Consider the following 21,094-nt stretch of genomic DNA (forward strand, 5'->3'; position numbering starts at 1 on the left):
ACACATCTACATCTCTACAGCAGAACAAGAACAACAGATAAAACATCTATTCTACTGTCCACACACACACATCTACATCTCTACAGCAGAACAAGAACAACAGATAAAACATCTATTCTACTGTCCACACACACATCTACATCTCTACAGCAGCACAAGAACAACAGATAAAACATCTATTCTACTGTCCACACACACATCTACATCTCTACAGCAGCACAAGAACAACAGATAAAACATCTATTCTACTGTCCACACACACATCTACATCTCTACAGCAGAACAAGAACAACAGATAAAACATCTATTCTACTGTCCACACAAACATCTACATCTCTACAGCAGAACAAGAACAACAGATAAAACATCTATTCTACTGTCCACACACACAAACTCACTTTTCACTCTGAAATAGCAGCTGATCTTTTAGACTGAAGGATTAAACCAGTCCAGTGCTGGATATCAATATACTAATAGATAAAACAGGACTCAATCATACTCACTTTACTGTCTGGAAACACACGTTTTATGTAGACCTTTGAACTTACCAGAAATATCTTTCAAATTCACACTGAATGAAAACACAGATCTCTGTTTGCTGTTCACTGTACATGTGTATTCTCCCAAATCTTTAACCGTCACATCCGTCAACAGGAGAGAGAAGTTTCCATGTTTAATGTCCTCAGTGTAGAAATGAGCTCGATCATGATAATCCTCATGCTGCTTGACTTCTGATCCATCTTCATAAACACACACTGGACTCTTTAAACCAGATCTTCTCCATTTTATCTTCAGACCCTCTGTCTTTAATTGTGGATCAATGAAACAGGGCAGAACCACTGAACGTTCCATATAAACCCAATAAGAATCTTCCACACGGAACCCTGAAAGAGATTGAACATTAAGAAAAGGAATTAAAGATTGATGTATTTTTATAGTTTAAGATAAGTGCAGACTTTGAATCACAGAGGTTCTTATTTTGTATTTATTATCTCGAGTGCCATGTGCTGTCAAGAACAAATAAAGTAACTCTCTGAACATCAGAAATTATTTGTTTAATCTCTTTTTAATATCAGAAACAAAGGCTATTTTCATGGCAAACTCAGACTGACAACTTAAAGTCATTAAACCAATAAAACCCCCATAAATAACAGAACAATTCATATACAATAATTTAACAACTCTTAAAACAAAATAAATATAAAATAACACCAGGTAACAGTTAAACACTTTCATATTAATATTTGATTAAAAAACTTAAATTAGACCAAGAGAAATCTTTTACTGAAGAATATTTCTCATAAACATACCCGTGTTGTTTGATCTGCAGTAGATGAGAGAACAGAAGAGAAAAGCAGATCCACATGCAGAAATACATAGAATCAACACCAATATGTGTACAGAAGAGAAACCTGTAACACACACATGCACACACACACACAGGTCATTTATTGCTATAGCGGTGGTGACATTCCGTAGACGTCCATTGATTTTATATCAGGCTTAACACATAAACATATGCAAGACATTAGATTTAAAGAATGTCCTCACAAGTAAACTGTATTACTGAGGACATTGGGCCTTCAATATAGCTAGACCTGTACTGTCATGAACTGTGTAGGAGAACCCAAGTGCAGGCAGCAAAACGGGGATGAAGGGGTTAACAAGGACTTTAATGAATAACACAGGAACAAAACAAAAACCCACGAGGGGGTAACAAAACAGAGTACACAATAAACTGAAGACTAAACACTTGACAAGAACTTCAACCAAAAAAAACACCTAGATTAACAGAACACTCACACTGACTAGACTATCAATAACAATGACGCCATGGCATGCCATGGCATGCCATGGCATGCCATGGCATGCCATGGCATGGCATGCCATGGCATGGCATGGCATGGCATGGCATGGCATGGCATGGCATGGCATGGCATTAAGCAGGTAAACAGGTAAAACGAACGAGCACAGGACAATAGACACGAGGAGGTTTTAAAGGGGAACAAACACAGGATAATTACTAAGGGGCAGGTGAAGGTAATGAAACACTAATGGGAAGGCTAACGAGACAAAAGGGCGGGAAACACTGACGAGACAAGAGAAAGCACATGGCAAGTCAGAATCAAAACAAAGCCATGTCTTTTTCACACAAAACCTAAGGCTATGCCATGACTCCGCTGCAAGACCAAGAATAAACATGAAATGATGGCGGAATCATGACATGTACACAGGACATGAGATAATGTGAATCATTTCATGAATATTGTCTTACACTAAATATAAACACATCAATATTCACACAGTAAACACAATATTGTGAAACACATGAAATCTGTTGTTACACTGTCGAGTGAATGGATTGCATTGTGTAATACTGACACCTACTGATGTACATGAGAAAGATCTGTTTAACCCAAGAGATAAAATATCTGTCATCATTTACTGACTGACATTTCTGTATGACCTTCTTTCTTTTAGAGGAACACAGAATAAATGTAGAAGAATGTTGATGCTTTTTATCTTTAATACACAAAACATGACACTGGGCAGAACGTTTTTTCTTTTAATATTTACATCCACATATTTAATATTGTTAAATTATTGTCAAGATCTTTGCCCTGAACACATAAAACATTTAAAATACTGAGACAATATGGAGTAAATAACTAAACGTTTGAGCTGAAACATGTTCTTATATTTATTCATTCACTCACCCAGTTGTTCCAGTATTACAGTCGTGTTGTCTGAGAGTCGTCCGGCAAACACTTGACACATGTAAACTCCTTTATCTTCACTTCTGACTCTCTTCAGTCTGAGAGAGAAGTTTCCTCTGTGGATTTCATCCCCGAAGAACTCAACTCTGTCTCTGTATCGCTCATCTGATGATTCTGGATGAACCTCTTTGTTTTGATAGAGCAGAACTGTGATGTGTTCATCTTTAACTATTTTCTTCCATGAAACCTCATCAAGGTCTTCAGGTGCGATGTGAGAGTCCACAGAGCAGTTTAGAGTCACGTCTTCACCCACATTCACAGATAAAGACTGATCTGATCCAGACACTATCAGACGCTCTGAAAGCATATAAAGAAAAACATCAAACTATTTCAAAGATTTTATTAAACATGATGTGAAGATCTCAAGTGATCGAACTCACCAACATCTTGAATTTCCAGCACAGTTTCTCCAAACTCTTGTCCGCTGTGAACTGTACATGTGTATTGTCCTTCATCTTTATTTGTCACGTTCATCAACATGAGAGAGAAGTTTCCATGTTTAATGTTGTCAGTGAAGAAATGAGCTCTATCACGATAATCCTCATGTTGGACTTCTGGCCTAATATCTCCATCTTCATACAGATGAATGAGAATCTGTGAGTCTGATCTCTTCCATTGCACCTCCAGATCCTTCAGTGATATGAGTGAATCAACAGAACAGGGCAGAAGAACTGAACCTCCCAGAGGAACAACCAGAGGACCTGAGGAACCTTTCACTGTGAACCCTGCAAACAAATGTATTGTCAATGAACAGCTTGTTTTGTAGAATTTCAAACCAATCATGTCGGTTGTGTTTGCTAAAGCCTAAAGTGCCTTTTGGCACGAATTGTGAAATGTGTTTCAATCTCATATTTTAAGAAAACAAAAACCATCATAGACATCACACATCAACTGAAGACGACCTTATCAGACATGAATCCATAAACACATCTAAAACTGACAGCATCACCACTTTCTGTTGATCTCCACAGGTGAACAGAATCTGTGACGCTACAGAAACTGATGATAAAACACTACAACTTTATATTAGACTTATAATATGAGAAGTGGTTTAAACACTCCAGAAAATATATTAACAATTTATATTTGTCTAAAAACTCATTTAATTATTATTCTGTTAAATCATGAGAAACAAGTTCTGTTCTGGTATTTAAGATTATAAATGATGTTTATTAATACTGATCATGTCAATGAGAGAGAGAGAGAGAGAGAGAGAGAGAGAGAGAGAGAGACAAACCTTCAGATATCGTCAGAAAGGCAGAAACAAAGATGATCATCTGCAGGTTCATTTTTAATAATAAATATTTCAGTTCATCTGTTTGGATATTAAAGTCCAAGTGCAGGTTTGAAAATGAGTCTTTTGGTTCAGGCGTGTTTAAACCTGTTTTGTTTTCTTCTTTATAAGAGAGAAAGATTTCTGTGGAACTGATCCAGATAAACCCGTTCTGATTCAGTCGAAAGATGATCAGTATGAATAAAAATAACAACAACACATATTTATAAAGGGTGTAGACAGAAACTTCACATGAACATTAAGATCTCTTAGTTACTCAATGAAAATGTTTGTCGTGATGTTCAGTTTTTAGAGTTGATCTGAAACTGTTGATTTTGTTAAATGACTGTCAGGTGTATAAATAAAGCTTTCAGGATTAAATGTGTACAAATTATTTCCTGATAGTTGAAAATACTCGAATGTATCTCGCACATAACAGTATTTTAAACTCCTAAATATAAATGAACCTTGTGTCCTGAAGTTAAGACACACTGAACATCCCAGAATGACACGAGAAGTTTGAGAAAATAAAAAGTCCTGATTCACAGATTGTTAATTAAATGCGTCTAAATGAATCTACTCTATATTGAAAGAGCAATAATTCAATAAATAATTCACCAAAATACCCCAGAAGACAAAAACAATAAACATGATGAAAATAATAGACTTAAATAAAAAAACGCAAATAAAGTCAAATGAATATAATAATATAATATAAAAAAATTGTTAACCATCATGTAAACTGATTAAAGAAAGAGGAATATTTCATTAATAAAGGTCCGAACAGATTTAAATAGTTAAATTTTCTTTTTCTTATGACTGTCAGTATATGAGTCTGAAGATCAGAAGTGTAGATTCACGTGTTCAGTTTATATCTGCTGCTCGTCTACATGGGTTCACAGATAGAGAACAAACACTTTTAAGTTGTGTGTACAAGTAAACTGATATTAACTTTAGTTTTTATTTGTGGGGATAAAACTGCTGGAACAGATCCAGATGAACCAGATTGATTATTATGAAAAGAGTTTCCTCATTCTTAACAAGACGCTTTATATCTTATGACAGTCAGTCAGCTGTATTAGATTCCAGCTGTACACATCCTACACATTTACCACAAAACATCCAATGTCTCATTATATAAGATTTCAATAACCCATCAATTCAGATTAGACTAACACTTTCAGATTTAGTCAGAACCTTATAAAGTTACAATCTTAATCATGACATGTCTTGAAGTAGATTTAAATGGATTATTTGCTGGGACATGCACATCATAACTGGGAATAACATGCATGCTGTGACAAGAATTAGCTTCCATTGCTATGCAGATGATACTCAGCTATATATCTCATCAAGACCAGATGATTCCTCCCAGCTACCCAAATTGGCAGAGTGCATTGAAGATATAAAACATTGGATGACCTATAATTTCCTTCTTTTAAATTCTAATAAAACAGAAATATTACTTATCGGACCTAAGACACGCAAACCAAATATTTCTGATTATAAACTGCAAGTTGAAGGATGTACTGTTACTCCAACAAATACAGTAAAAGATCTAGGCGTTATATTAGACAGCAACCTGTCATTTCGAAATCACATCTCAAATGTCACAAAAACAGCCTTTTTCCACCTAAGAAATGTTGCCAAGTTACGAAATATTCTGTGTGTTGCTGACGCGGAGAAGCTTATTCATGCATTTATGACCTCAAGACTTGACTACTGTAATGCGCTACTCAGTGGCTGTCCTGCATCATCAATAAACAAACTACAGTTAGTTCAGAACGCAGCTGCCAGAGTTCTAACCAGGACCAGAAAATATGATCACATAACCCCAATTTTATCAACCCTTCACTGGCTACCCATTAAGTATCGTATTGACTTTAAAGTTCTTTTAATCACTTAAAAATCCCTAAAGGGTTTAGCCCCTACCTACCTAACAGAGCTTCTATCATACTACAACCCATCACGCTCTCTAAGATCTCAAAACGCAGGACTTTTGATAATACCTAGAATAACTAAATCCACCAAAGGGGGTCGAGCTTTCTCATATGTAGCACCTAAACTCTGGAATAGCCTTCCTGATATTATTCGAGGATCAGACACACTCGCCCAATTTAAATCTAGATTAAAAACGCATCTTTTCAGCCAAGCATTCACTTAATGCAAAATATGCTAAATAAACCACCAGGAGATGCTGACATTAGATATTATTTTACTAGAATAATTGGATTTATTATATAAAACACCATGTAGTGTGTTTTACCCTTTCTTGGGTTTTTCGTTTTTCCCCTGTAAAGCTGCTTTGGAGCAATGCAAATTGTGAAAGGCGCTATATAAATAAAATTGAATTGAATTGAATTGAACAAGAAAAGCAGAGAGAATCGTGATTCAGATTTAGGCAGAAGTGTCTATGAGAAATGTATGAAGTCAAGCCAGGACAGAGAAAGGTTTGAGATCAAAAGACTGAATGATCACACGGGACGCTTCATGAGAACCAATCAGCTGTTGGGAAGAGATTGTTTTATTATGGGGAGATGGAAGGGTCAGTAACACTTACAATTGGAGAAAGCGTAACTGCTAACATGAATCACGTGATGCAACTCAACCAATCATAGTCACGTCAGTCAGGGGCGTCACTAGGCCCTTTTTAGGGGGGCTTAATTTGTGATCGCTTCAGTCCCCTTAAAAAACTAATTTGTAACGGCGGCGCGCTGCGTCTAGTTTCGGCTCCTCCCCTGATCTGAGTCTGCGTGGATTCAGCGCGTTTTTCAATCCGCAGGGGCACCGAGCAGAGCGAACATCACAGAGTACAAGGTCAAGGTGTGTGTGTGCGTGTGTGCGTGTGTGCGTGTGTGCGTGTGTGCGTGTGTGCGTGTGTGCGTGTGTGCGTGTGTGCGTGTGTGCGTGCGTGCGTGCGTGCGTGCGTGCGTGCGTGCGTGCGTGCATTTATTGATAGATTGCTGTTCTTGTAATTGCAGTTTACATAATGTTACTGGACCAATACACGGTTCGGTTTCTCATCCAATACCGTACGTCTTCGCTACAGTGTGGTAGTTGTTTTTTCTTCCAACAAAAATGAAGCGATTAACACCTATGAAAACATACTTTAGAAAACGATCATGATTTATTTTAATTTACTTTTTAAAATTTAAAACATATTATTGTGTATCTCGGCATTACATTTTGTGCATCTGTAGCGTTAGACATTTCTGCAGCAGTCTTTCGCGTGATCTCAGACACCAAGATAGTTATATAACTTATTCACGGGAGAAATAATCAGACGGACCATCAACGTCTCTTTAGGTCAAGGAACTGTTGTGGAATTTTCTTATTCCTTAATCAAAGTGAGTTTTTAAACACTTTAGACAAATGCAACACACAGAGAGGATGAGTTACCTTGCAAGGTATTTTATTGACATTCAGTCTGCATCAAAAAGACATATGCAGAGTGAAGGTGCCTTCCTGTTCATTTACAGGGGCTTTTATATGATCCAAACATGACACCCCTTCTTCTCCCCCACCCCTGAGCAAGAACGTATCTTTGGTAACAAAAATGTGTCGCCATCCCTTATCTTTACCAGAACCTCTTGGTCTTTGCTCAAGGGCAAAGAAGCTGAGTGGTCTGCCACGTAGCAAACATTTCTCAGGAATTTAAGAACAACAAGATAGACAGTCTTGAATCCATTTTTACAGAGATTAGCATGAAGAAACCCACGTCATGAAAATTTCCATCACAGAACTCTAACACACTGTGACCGTTCTTTATTACTGCGTGTAACATAGTTAAAGAGATTCATGTTAAATCCTACTAAATGGGATTATTGTGCCACCTGCTGTCATAAAGTTGTACCTGCAGCGAACGCTAGTAATGACGAAGAATTCTGGGTAATCCTCAGAGCAACGGAGGATTTTCCCTGAGGTAACGTGTATGTGAATGTCCGTGGGATAAACAGTGTTAACTCACTTGAAAAGCATGTAAAAGTTCAGCTAGATTTAATGTGTTGTTGATTAATTTCGCCATGTTTTTATGAAGCCAACCATCTGGTTATCTGATATAAAGTCTCTCCAGTATAGCTAGCTAACTTTGATATGATGCCGTCTTTCCAGACAGAGCATGCGCTGTTTGTCCACATGAGATGACTTTACAACTCTGTTATCCTTTGTCATGAATGCAGGTATGTTATCATATGTTCTTATAAAGTGTTGTAATGTTTGATTGAGGTATTTTCTGCTGTTCCTCTGCCTCCTGTATGCTGAATTGTAAGGAAGTTACATGATTGGTTACATAACTGTTAACATAAAATGGAAAGGTAACTGTAGGAATCTGTGTAATTACATTAATTTATGTTTATGTTATTTCCTCATTGTAAGATTGAGAGGGACAATTTGGTGTGTTTTAATTATTTTGTTTATACGAGTTTAAATCCACTATACGATCAAATCCATGTGTCAAACTGTACTTTACTTTTGTGTAGAGCTTTAAGAGTAGAATTCTGGGTAATCCTCAGAGCAACGGAGGATTTTCCCTGAGACAGAGCATGCGCTGTTTGTCCACATGAGATGACTTTACAACTCTGTTATCCTTTGTCATGAATGCAGACGCAGAAGTAAAATAAACCTGCTGTTACCACAAACCTGACGTGTCCGAGAAATTCTATCAGGCAGGAGACATAACACAGAGGTCACATGCGCATGCTCACAATAACACTTTAGTGCACGCAGGCACGCACGTTGTAATCAGAATCAGAATCAGAACAAACTTTATTGCCAGGTGTGCTTACACACACGAGGAATTTGTCTTGGTTACAGAAGCTTCCAGTACACAAGTAAGGTTACAAGACAAGTAACAATCAACAAAGGCAACGAAAGTACAGAATAAAAATAAAAGTTAAGCACACAAAGGTGAAAGTGCAGTGTGACAGAAGAGCTCTAGAATTTTTGTTTAGAATATACAAGTTATAAGTTTATATACATGAGTTTATATATGTGAAATGTCAGAGGGAAAGTATTGCACACATTTATTGCACTGTAGGGTGTATGATATGTATATACAGATTCTATGAGATATCTACACGTGTTTAGAATATACACATTTTAAGGTGCTATATACGAAAAATCTGGCACAAAAAATATTGCACACATTTATTGCAAAAGGTGAACATTTAACTGTTCATGAGGTAGATGGCCTGAGGAAAGAAGCTCTTCCTGTGTCTGGATGTTTTAGTGCTCGGTGCTCTGTAGCGTCGACCAGATGGTAAGAGTTCAAACAGAGAGTGTGCTGGGTGTGAGGGGTCCAGGGTAATTTTGTGAGCCCTTTTACCCACTCTGGATGAGTACAGTTCTTTAAGTGTGGGAAGAGTAGTGCAGATGATTCGCTCTGCAGTCCGGACTATCCGCTGTAGTCTTCCGAGGTCAGTTTTGGAGGCTGAGCCGAACCAGACGGTGATGGAGGTGCAGATGATGGATTCAATGACAGCTGAGTAGAACTGTACGAGCAGCTCCTGTGGCAGGTTGAACTTCCTCAGCTGCCGGAGGAAGTAAAGTCTCTGCTGGGCTTTTTTTACAATAGAGTCGATGTGAGCGTCCCACTTCAGATCCTGAGAGATGGTGGTGCCCAGGAACCTGAATGACTCTACTGCAATCACAGTGCTGTTCATGATGGTGAGTGGGGGAAGTGCAGGGGGGTTTCTCCTAAAGTCCACTATCATCTCCACTGTTTTGAGCGTGTTCAGCTCCAGGTTGTTGTACCTGCACCATAGAGCCAGCTGCTCCACCTCCTGTCTGTACGCAGACTCGTCACCGTTCCGGATGAGACCGATAACAGTAGTGTCATCTGCAAACTTCAGGAGCTTGACGGAGGGGTCTTTAGAGGTGCAGTCGTTGGTGTACAGGGAGAAGAGCAGTGGGGAGAGAACACATCCCTGTGGGGCACCAGTGCTGATGGCGCGGCTGTCTGACATGATTTTGCCCATTCTGACTAACTGTTGTCTGGCTGTCAGAAAGCTGGTGATCCATTGACAGACAGAGCTAGGGACAGAGAGCTGGGTCAGTTTGGTCTGGAGGAGTGATGGGATGATTGTATTGAAGGCAGAACTGAAGTCCACGAACAAGATCCTCGCATAAGTCCCTGGTTTGTCCAGATGTTGTAGGGTGTAATGCAGTCCCATGTTAACTGCATCATCCACAGACCGGTTTGCTCTGTAGGCAAACTGCAGGGGGTCCAGCAAAGGGTCAGTGATGACCTTCAAATAAGCCAACACCAGTCTTTCAAATGACTTCATGGCAACAGATGTTAAAGCCACAGGTCTGTAGTCATTGAGTCCAGTGATCTTTGGTTTCTTTGGGATTGGGATGATGATGGAGCATTTAAAGCACGAAGGGACTTTGCACAGCTCCAGTGATCTGTTGAAGATCAGTGAGAAGATGGAGGCCAGCTGGTCAGCGCAGGTCTTCAGACAGGCTGGTGAAACACCGTCTGGGCCTGGTGCTTTCCTTCTCTTTTGTTTTTTAAAGATCTGGCGTACGTTATCCTCACTGATCTGAAGTGCAGGGTGGGAGGAGAGGGGGATGGCTGGAGGTGTTGATGGCTGTGTATAGAGATGGTCAGGGTGGGTGTAAAGTGTCTGGTCTAGGGTCTCAAATCTACAATAGAAGTGATTTAAATCTTCAACAAGCTGTTTATTGCTCTCGATGCTAGGGGATGGTGTCTTGTAGTTGGTAATGTCTTTCAGGCCTTTCCACACTGATGCAGGGTCGTTGGCAGAAAACTGGTTTTCCAGCTTTTTGGCGTAGCTCTTTTTAGCCACCCCAATCTCCTTTGTCAGAGTGTTTCTGGCCTGATTATACCAGATCCTGTCCCCGCTCCTGTAGGCATTCTCTTTGGCCTGACGCAGCACTGAGTTTTGGTGTGAACCATGGTTTATCATTGTTGAATGATAAATAAGTCTTTGTAGGGATGCATAAATCCTCACAGAAACTGATGTATGATGTAACAGTTTCTGTGAGCTCGTCCAGATCGGTGGCAGCAGCTTCAAAAACACTCCACTCAGTGCATTCAAAACAGGCTTGTAAGACCTGCTCTGAGTCGTTGGTCCATCTCTTTACAGTCCTTATTTCTGGCTTAGCAGTTTTAAGTTTTTGTCTGTAAGTTGGTAGAAGATGAACCAGGCAGTGATCAGAGAGTCCTAGAGCTGCTCGGGCGACAGAGCAATATGCATCATGATAATTACATCATTACGCAGGTAAATTAACATGGCTTTGCCACAGATATTATCAAATATGCTCAACAGCAGCCATGCCAAGAAATGGTTAAATACACACATCATTGTCTGAAAGCAACAAATGGCACAGAGAGAGAAACATCATGTGGAGTTATTTTGTTTTGTCAAGTCAAGTCAGCTTTATTTACATAGAGCTTTTTACAATTTTCATTGTTACAAAGCAGCTGACAAGAAAAAGAATCACTATAAGTAAAACATAAAAGGTTGTGGAACTCAAAACACAGGTCAAATATCAGACACACAATAAATTCCTATATGCAGTGTTAATTAAATAAGACTATCCAATTCTAGCAGCCCCCCCGGCCAGGCAAAACAGTGCAAAACAGTATGCAAACAAATATTACAAATTTAATTTTGTAATATTAAATAATTTTTTTGTATTAAGTAATAATGAATCATTAGTGTATCATGATACATTAGAGTAAGAGTAGAGTAAAGGGATTTGTGTTTTATTTTAATTAATTGATTTATAGAAGTGGCAAATTGATAATTCATGTTGTTATTTTTAATAAATAGAAATAAATATAGAACAGATTAAACATATTTCCAATAGACAATTACATTAATACATGTTTTGTCTATATTCTTATACATACACTCAAATACAATGAAATAGTGGATAGCAATAATGTTAGTAGTATACAAACATACCCTAATATTCATTCATTCATTCATTCATTCATTCATTCATTCATTCATTTTCTACCGCTTTATCCGGGGCCGGGTCGCGGGGGCAGCAGTCTAAGCAGAGATGCCCAGACATCCCTCACCCTAGACACTTTCTCCAGCTCTTCCGGGGGGACACCGAGGCGTTCCCAGGCCAGCCGGGAGACATAGTCCCACCAGCGTGTCCTAGGTCTTCCCCGGGGTCTCCTCCCGGTCGGACGGGCCCAGAGCACCTTCCGGGGAAGGCGTCCAGTAGGCATCCGTAACAGATGCCCAAGCCACCTCAGCTGACCCCTCTCGATGTGGAGGAGCAGCGGCTCTACTCCGAGCTCCTCCCGGGTGACCGAGCTTCTCACCCTATCTCTAAGGGATCGCCCAGCCACCCTGCGGAGGAAGCTCATTTCAGCCGCCTGTATCCGGGATCTTGTCCTTTCGGTCATGACCCAAAGCTCATGACCATAGGTGAGAGTAGGAACGTAGATTGACAGGTAAATTGAGAGCTTCGCCTTTCGGCTCAGCTCTTTCTTCACCACGACGGACCGGTACATCGACCGCATTACTGCAGAAGCTGCACCGATCCGTCTGTCAATCTCCCGTTCCATCCTTCCCTCACTCGTGAACAAGACCCCGAGATACTTAAACTCCTCCACTTGAGGAAGGAACTCTCCACCAACCTGAAGTGGGCAAGCCACCCTTTTCCGACTGAGGACCATGGCCTCGGATTTGGAGGTACTGATTTTCATTCCAGCCGCTTCACACTCTGCTGTAAACCGTCCCAGTGCATGCTGAAGGTCCTGGTTTGAAGGGGCCAACACGACAACATCATCCGCAAATAGCAGAGACGAGATCGTGTGGTCCCCAAACCTGACACCCTCCGGCCCCCGGCTGCGCCTAGAAATTCTGTCCATAAAAATTACGAACAGAACCGGTGACAAAGGGCAGCCCTGCCGGAGTCCGACATGCACTGGGAACAAGTCCGACTCACTGCCGGCAATGCGAACCAAGCTCCTGCTTCGGCCGTACAGGGACCTGACAGCCCTTAGTAAAGGACCACAGACCCCATACTCCCGAAGCACCCTCCACAGGATGCCACGAGGGACACAGTCGAATGCCTTCTCCAAATCCACAAAACACATGTGGATTGGTTGTGCAAACTCCCATGAACCCTCCAGCACCCTGTAGAGGGTGTAGAGCTGGTCCAGCGTTCCACGGCCTGGACGAAAACCACACTGTTCCTCCTGAATCCGAGGTTCTACTATCGGCCGTATTCTCCTCTCCAGTACCCTGGCATAGACTTTCCCGGGAAGGCTGAGAAGTGTGATCCCCCTGTAGTTGGAACACACCCTCCGGTCCCCCTTCTTAAAAAGAGGGACCACCACCCCGGTCTGCCATCCCAAAGGCACTGTCCCCGACCGCCACGCGATGCTGCAGAGGCGTGTCAGCCAAGACAGCCCCACAACATCCAGAGACTTGAGGTACTCAGGGCGAATCTCATCCACCCCCGGTGCCTTGCCACTGAGGAGTTTCTTGACTACCTCAGTGACTTCGGCTTGGGTGATGGACGAGTCCTCCTCTGAGCCCTCAACCTCTGCTTCCTCAATGGAGGACGTGACGGTGGGATTGAGGAGATCCTCGAAGTACTCCTTCCACCGTCCGACGACATCCCCAGTTGAGGTCAACAGCCTCCCACCTCCACTGTAAACAGCGTTGGTAGGGCACTGTTTCCCTCTCCTGAGGCGCCGGACGGTTTGCCAGAATCTCTTCGAGGCCAGTCGATAGTCCTTCTCCATGGCCTCACCAAACTCCTCCCAGGCCCGAGTTTTTGCCTCCACAACCACCCGGGCAGCAGTCCGCTTGGCCTGCCGGTACCTGTCAGCTGCCTCAGGAGTCCCACAAGCCAACCAGGCCCGATAAGACTCCTTCTTCAGCTTGACGGTCTCCCTTACTTCCGGTGTCCACCACCGGGTTCGGGGATTCCCGCCTCGACAGGCACCGGAGACCTTACGGCCACAGCTCCGAGTGGCCGCTTCGACAATGGAGGCGGAGAACATGGTCCACTCGGACTCAATGTCTCCAGCCTCCCTCGGGATCTGGTTGAAGCTCTGTCGGAGGTGGGAGTTAAAGATCTCTCTGACAGGAGACTCGGCCAGGCGTTCCCAGCAGACCCTTATAGTACGTTTGGGTCTGCCGAGTCTGTCCAGCTTCCTCTCCTGCCATCGGATCCAACTCACCACCAGGTGGTGATCAGTTGACAGCTCCGCCCCTCTCTTAACCCGAGTGTCCAAAACATATGGTCGCAGGTCAGATGAAACGACCACAAAGTCGATCATTGACCTGCGGCCTAGGGTGTCCTGGTGCCACGTGCACTGATGGACACCCTTATGCTTGAACATGGTGTTCGTTATAGACAAACTGTGGCTAGCACAGAAGTCCAATAACTGAACACCGCTCGGGTTCAGATCAGGGGGGCCGTTCCTCCCAATCACGCCCCTCCAGGTGTCACTGTCGTTGCCGACATGGGCGTTGAAGTCCCCCAGTAGGACGACGGAGTCCCCAGTCGGAGTACTTTCCAGCACCCCTCCCAGAGACTCCAAGAAGGTCGGGTACTCTGCACTGCCGTTCGGCCCGTAGGCACAAACAACAGTGAGAGACCTAACCCCGACCCGTAGGCGCAGGGAAACGACCCTCTCGTTCACCGGGGTAAACTCCAACACATGGCGGGAGAGCTGGGGGGCTATAAGCAGACCCACACCAGCCCGCCGCCTCTCCCCATGGGCAACTCCAGAGTGATGAAGTGTCCATCCTCTCTCGAGGAGTGTGGTTCCAGAGCCCAAGCCATGCGTAGAGGTGATCCCGACTATCTCTAGTCGGAACCTATCAACCTCACGCACCATCTCAGGCTCCTTCCCCGCCAGCGAGGTGACGTTCCACGTCCCTAGAGCTAGCTTCCGTGTCCAGGGATCGGGCTGTCGAGGCACTCTCCTCCGACTGCCGCCCGATCCACTACGCACCGACCCCCTATGGTCCCTCCCGCACGTGGTGAGCCCACGGGAAGGCGGCCCCACGTCGCTCCTTCGGGCTGAGCCCGGCCGGACCCCGTGGGGAAAGGCCCGGCCACCAGACGCTCGCATACGAGCACCGACCCCGGGCCTGGCTCCAGGGTGGTGCCCCGGTTGCGCCATACCGGGCGACGTCACGGTCCTTGTAATTTTAAACATCATAAAGGGTTTTTGAACCACTCTTAGTCTGACCCGTCGCCTAGGACCTGTTTGCCTTGGGAGACCCTACCAGGGGCATATAGCCCCCGACAACATAGCCCCTAGGGTCACTCGGGTACGCAAACCCCTCCACCACGTTAAGGTGGCGGTTCAAGGAAGGGATACCCTAATAGTCAAATAATATTTTTTTAAACATACCCTTATTGGTGGCTGAGCCCCCCTAAAATGAAAATCCTAGACTCGCCCCTGACGTCAGTTATGGAGGGATTTTTCAGTCAGAATATAAACGAAAAGTCTAAAACTGAAAGTTTTAAACCAAAACTAAAAGACTAAATTTGAAACTAAAAGTCCAAGTTGAAAATGAATTGGTATATAGGATTGGGCATTTGGTATATGGGATTGGGCATTTGGTATATGGGATTGGGCATTTGGTATATAGGATTGGGTATTTTTTAAGTAGGATTGTATATGTATTCATAAGCGCAGTTTGATTTAACACTATACGGCGCCTCATATCCTCGCTCCAGCCACTCACTCGCTCTGGTTTCATTACAGTGTGCTCCTTAGCACTGGGAGCTGCTGTCCATAAGGTGCCTCTGCGCACCAGCCGTTTCAAACCCATCCTCCAGTATTTGGGCCACGCCTCCTAATTTGCATACACTCCTCGATCCCCAAATCCTCAATTATGATTGGCTAAATGATTAAATGCCCAATCCTATATACCAAATGCCCTATCCTATATACCAAATGCCCAATCCCATATACCGAATTCATTTTCAACTTCGACTTTGTTTCAAATTTAGACTTTTGGTTTAGAACTTTTAGTTTTAGACTTTTAGTTTATATTCGGACTGAAAAATCCCTCCATAGTCAGTCGTCGGTGTTCACAGTTTAAAAATAACATGTTTATCATAAAATCGACATATTGTTCCCAACAAATGTATTGTTTGGTGTGAACTTTTAAGCATTAGTGGATACAGGCAGTCGACTCTTCACATGAATAGCTTTTCCTCACAAAAGCGGATTATTCAGTGTAGTGAAGCTTCTCTTCTATTCACATCACATCAAACAAACACTTCTAGATACACTTCACTTCAGATTCTCACATGATGTCTTTATATCTTATGTTTTTTAAGTGGAAAAAAATTATTAATATTAAAAAAAAATTGTTGCATTAGTGTACACTGATGGCAGATTTAAAAATGTTGCAAACGGTCCTTTTGATAATAATTACATTTAATCTGGATTTGCTGGATCTTTGGTGTAATTCACAAGGTTTTTGCACTCTTGTTAGCACAGTTTTCTGCAACATAAAACACAAAGCTTCTACATTAACTGTAAGAAAAAACATTTCCAAATGTAAATAACATTTTGCCAGATGTGTTTATTAAAAAATCAGTTTGACTTTTATTGCATATTACAAAAACAACAAACAAAAAGAATCCAAAAGCTTTGACGTGCCCAATCTACAAACATGCTTAACAACTTTGTTTATTAGTTTAGAAAACTAAGGGTTTTAATACACTCACGAGGAACAGGTGCAAACAATAACTCAAAAGAAAAAACGGGGTCAAACTACGGTGCAATGGGAGCCACTAGTGGCCAAAATAGGATCTCAAGAATAAATTAACATTTAATATGTAGCAGTGTTTCTCTTTATTAAAAAACACGAAAAGAAAATTACTGTCTTAAGCAAAGCATTCTGAGAACTATAAATCCTCTGCCTAGTTTTAACAATTCTATTTTAACAACTTTATTAATAGAGCACAAATTCTAAGTTCTTTAAAACAACAGACAGAGAATGTGCCATTCTGATCTCTAAAGGTAGTGTCATGATTCTGCTCGTGTCAGGTTTTTCTTGATCTTGGGGCAGAATCAGACAGGGGTGCTTCTCAATATGCCTCCTCGCTCCTCTATCCTCCATCCTATGACCCGGAAACCGATCGAGCTCAGCCATATTGAAGGACATCTCAATACTCTAATTGCACAGGGAGGAGGCTTCCTGAAGAGTCATGAGCGAGGATACACAGGTGTATCCTATGCGGAAGTTTTTTTATTGCTTAAATGTGACGCACGTATAAATTCTCCTCCCACTTCACATCTGCTCCAAGTGCTAACCATGGCAGAACAATCAAACACATAAATGTGAGTATTAAGCATAAAGTTATTGTAAATGTGGGTTCTTGCCACTAATGATAATGATTATAATAATAATAATAATTAATAAACATTGTTTACATGTACAAGACACAATGTATGTGAAATCACAACAACAATTCACTAATTATAATAGAAGACCAAATCTGGTATTTTGTGGAGGTTGAAACGGTTACAATATAAATCATATCTTATGTTCAAGAATCCCGATGTGCAAGCTAAATCCAGCGGTGTACAGTCATCATTAGTTGACGACGCTTTGAAGTGACGCTAAAGAGCGAGGATATATAGTTTCACTAGCTTCGATTCCTCCGTCCTTGCTTCCTTCTCTCTCATCCTGATGAGGTGGAGCTAAGACACGGGGAAAGGAAGCGAGGAAATAAATAAGAAATAAGCACCCAAGGATTCCTCGTTTTCTTCTTCTTGGAGGGGGCTCAAGATGGCGGAAAGAGCAGACACATTGTGAACAGCTCAGTGTAGCAAAGCCTTGAAAACCAATGGAATTAACTTTTAACTCAACAAAATCCTGAAATATCAGATATAAAACCGTAGGGAACTTAACATAATAATCCAGAATCCTGTAAATGACCCTGACCACCTCCTGAAGACCATAACATGTCTAGCACAGAAGCTAATGCTAAATTGAAGGCTCTCCAAGAACACGACTATGGTGGTCCAGAAAGGATGGAAACTAACACAAGAGGAACTAAAAACACCTAAGCATCCCCTTCGAAGCCACCAGGAGCACAGAAAAAGCCAAAACCAGACGACGTTGTGCCAACAGGTGCCCATGCTGGAGACGCCTCTAAAGCTGCGATATTGACTGCTATCGGTACTCTTCAAAACATGATGCAGGACTTCAAAACGGAGCTAAAGCAGAACACGCTGACCATAGCCAACATTGCGAAAGCGGTAGAGTTTAACTCTGCCTAGATCAAAGATTGTAAAGAACAGTGCCAAAAACTGCACGTCGAGGTCAAACTACTGAAAGGGGATCAGATAGATCTGGAGAAAAGAGTGGCAGAAGTGGAAAAAAGAGCTGTAGAGTTGGAGCGTTATAAAAGAAGATGGAACCTGCGATTAAATGGATTACAGGAGGGCAAAGACGAAAACACACGACAAATCATCTCTGATATCATCGGAAAGATTGTGCCACACTGGAGGGAGAAGATGGATTTCATCCTGGATTCTGTGCATCGACTGGGGCCGAGTAACACCAACCGCCCTCGTCAGATCATCATGCAGTTCACAGGACGTCACTTCATGGACGAGCTCTGGCGGATCACCAAACTTCACCGCGTCTGCAAGGATCTCAACAGCCGCTTCGCAGAAGACCTCAATAAGGAAGACAGAGAGGCACGGAGGGCTGTGTGGCCAAAAGTTGAACAAGCAAGGAAGGCAGGTCTAAAGACAGTGTCCTGGGGCCCCCATGCTTTCATTAATGGACAAAGAGTTTTACCATAGACAGAACTGTTCAGGGTTTTCGAATCCCGAAAACAAGTGAGTTGAAATGAAAACTGTTGTGTAATTTTCTTATTCCTTAATCAATTTGAGTTTGATATACTTTAGACAAATGCAACACACAGAGAGCATGAGTTACCTTGCAAGGTATTTTATATTTTATTGACATTCAGTCTGCATCACAAGCATGGTGCAGAGAGAAGGTGGGCTCCTTCTCTACTTACAGTGATTTTATAATATCCCCACGTGACACCCCTTTCCCTCCCCTCCCTTGAAGAAGAACGCATCTTTGGTGCAAAAAAATATGTCTCCATCTCTTATCTTCACCAGAACCTCTTGGTCTTTGCTCAAGGGCAAAGGAGCTGAGTGGTCTGCCACGTAGCGAAACATTTCTAATGAATTTAACAACAACAGGATAGACAGTCTTGAATAAATTTTTACAGAGATTAGATTGAAGAAACCCACTTCATGAGAATTTCCACCACAAAACGTATTCTCAGGGTTTTGCTACTATTATATATTCCTGATAGGAAACTTCTACTGTTGTTTTGAATAAGTTCAGCAATCCGTTATTGGAGATTGTTTGTTTATTTAAAAAATTTTCTATGTTCAGTTTAAAGAGTAACGTTTCTAAACAATGGGGAGATAAAGCTTACTTTAGCAATGGCACTTCAAGGTCAGCAGGTGTCACCATCCTCCTAAATAACTTCATATTGTGTCCCATATGGTAGATGAATTTGGTCACTGGCTGATTCTTATCATAAACATAGATGGTCTGAAATTCATCCTAGTCAACAATTATGGATAAAACGTCAGTAGAGAAACCTACTTGAACAAATTGGCTTAGATTTAGACAATCTCAAATTAACACACTCAACTGATAACATCATCATTGGTAGAGACCTTAACCTAGTTCATGATGAATTTCTTGATGAATATCCTTGCAGATACTCTGAAAGTCATCCAAACACCATATACACGAACTTTTGCAATAAAAATCTGGTTGATGCTTGGAGACACTTAAATCCAGAAATATTTAAATACTCCTGGTTTAGTTCAAGCCACAATTATAAATCCAGAATTGATCACTGGTTAATCACAAATAATTTACTAGTCTATAATATAAGCTCTAATATTTCTGCTGCACCACTAACAGATCATAGTTGGCAGGACCCCGTTTCGAACTCGGGTCTCCGGTGTGAGTAACAGTCACTTAACAAACTGAGCAATAAAATTTGCACAATGGTAGTAGACTTGGCACCTTGTAGCGGAAACACCTCCACCCAGTTTGAGAAATAGTCCACTATAACCAGCAAATATTCATTCCATTGGGTGCTCCAGGGAAATGGTCCCATGATGTCTATTCCGAGCATGTGATCGGGTTCAACTATGGGTACACTTTGTAGCGCGCCTTTAAGTTAGTCGGCATGTGTTGTTGACATTTCTGACAATTCCTACAATGTTGCCATACATCTGTGCAGATCGCGGACCAGTAAGAAAACTCTAGAAGTCTTATCAATGTTTTAAATTTGCCCAAGTGACCACCAAGGGGATTGTCATGTGCATAAGTTAAGACGATTTTCTTCAAATTTGTAGGGATGATGACTTGAAGTCTTTGGCCTTCTTTGGCATTAAGTACATTCCTAAACAACACCTCATTTTTAAAAACATAGTGAGTTCTCTTAAGGTCAGTGATTTTCACAACACAAAATTCAACAAATCCAGTTGTTCCTTTCTTTCTTTAAAAGGGCATAAGCATTAGACAACCACAACGATAATAAAATAATATAAAAATGATATCACACAAAGGGGAAGAATCATAATGGCACCGCTCTATTACAGTTTTTGCACATTGCTTGAACACTTTTTGCAAAACTTCGGCTCATTGTGTCAAAACTTTGCACACAAGAAAAAAACTATTCACATTTATGTTGAATTAAAACTCTGCTATCAAAACCTAACAATCCTTTGTCAAAATATCACTCTGATGACAAAATGATACTCACTTGCATCATGTGAATACACTTTTAGATTAGCAGCAACACACAGTGTATTTTAAATAAAACACTATGTTTAATTTTCACTTTAAAGCTCAAGACTTACAGTATTTCTTTTTCCAACAAATGTTTTCAAAACAACCATAAATGAAAGTACTGAAAGGTTACAAATGACATCATCTCAATACTGTGCATCACAGTACTATACTATACTTTACAGGACAGTACAGTGATGAACATTAAAACAATGTTCTGCGCGTTC

At 41.6% G+C, this 21,094-nt stretch overlaps 1 protein-coding gene across 1 annotated transcript; it reads right to left on the minus strand.

Annotated features, from left to right (window-relative positions):
* Positions 1 to 504: 504 nt before the first annotated feature.
* On the minus strand, positions 505 to 4,110 carry LOC306894870 (junctional adhesion molecule-like; the record flags this gene model as incomplete). Its single annotated transcript, XM_079457708.1, has 5 exons — positions 4,015 to 4,110; positions 3,158 to 3,502; positions 2,718 to 3,074; positions 1,311 to 1,412; positions 505 to 884 (listed from the first exon to the last, which is right to left on the minus strand). The coding sequence occupies exons 1-5, from the start codon at positions 4,064 to 4,066 to the stop codon at positions 505 to 507; spliced, it is 1,236 nt and encodes a 411-aa protein (XP_079313834.1). The 5' UTR covers positions 4,067 to 4,110.
* Positions 4,111 to 21,094: the final 16,984 nt, after the last annotated feature.

This window comes from Barbatula barbatula, assembly GCF_947034865.1.
Source record: "Barbatula barbatula genome assembly, chromosome: 5".
Classification (NCBI taxonomy): Eukaryota; Metazoa; Chordata; class Actinopteri; order Cypriniformes; family Nemacheilidae; genus Barbatula; species Barbatula barbatula.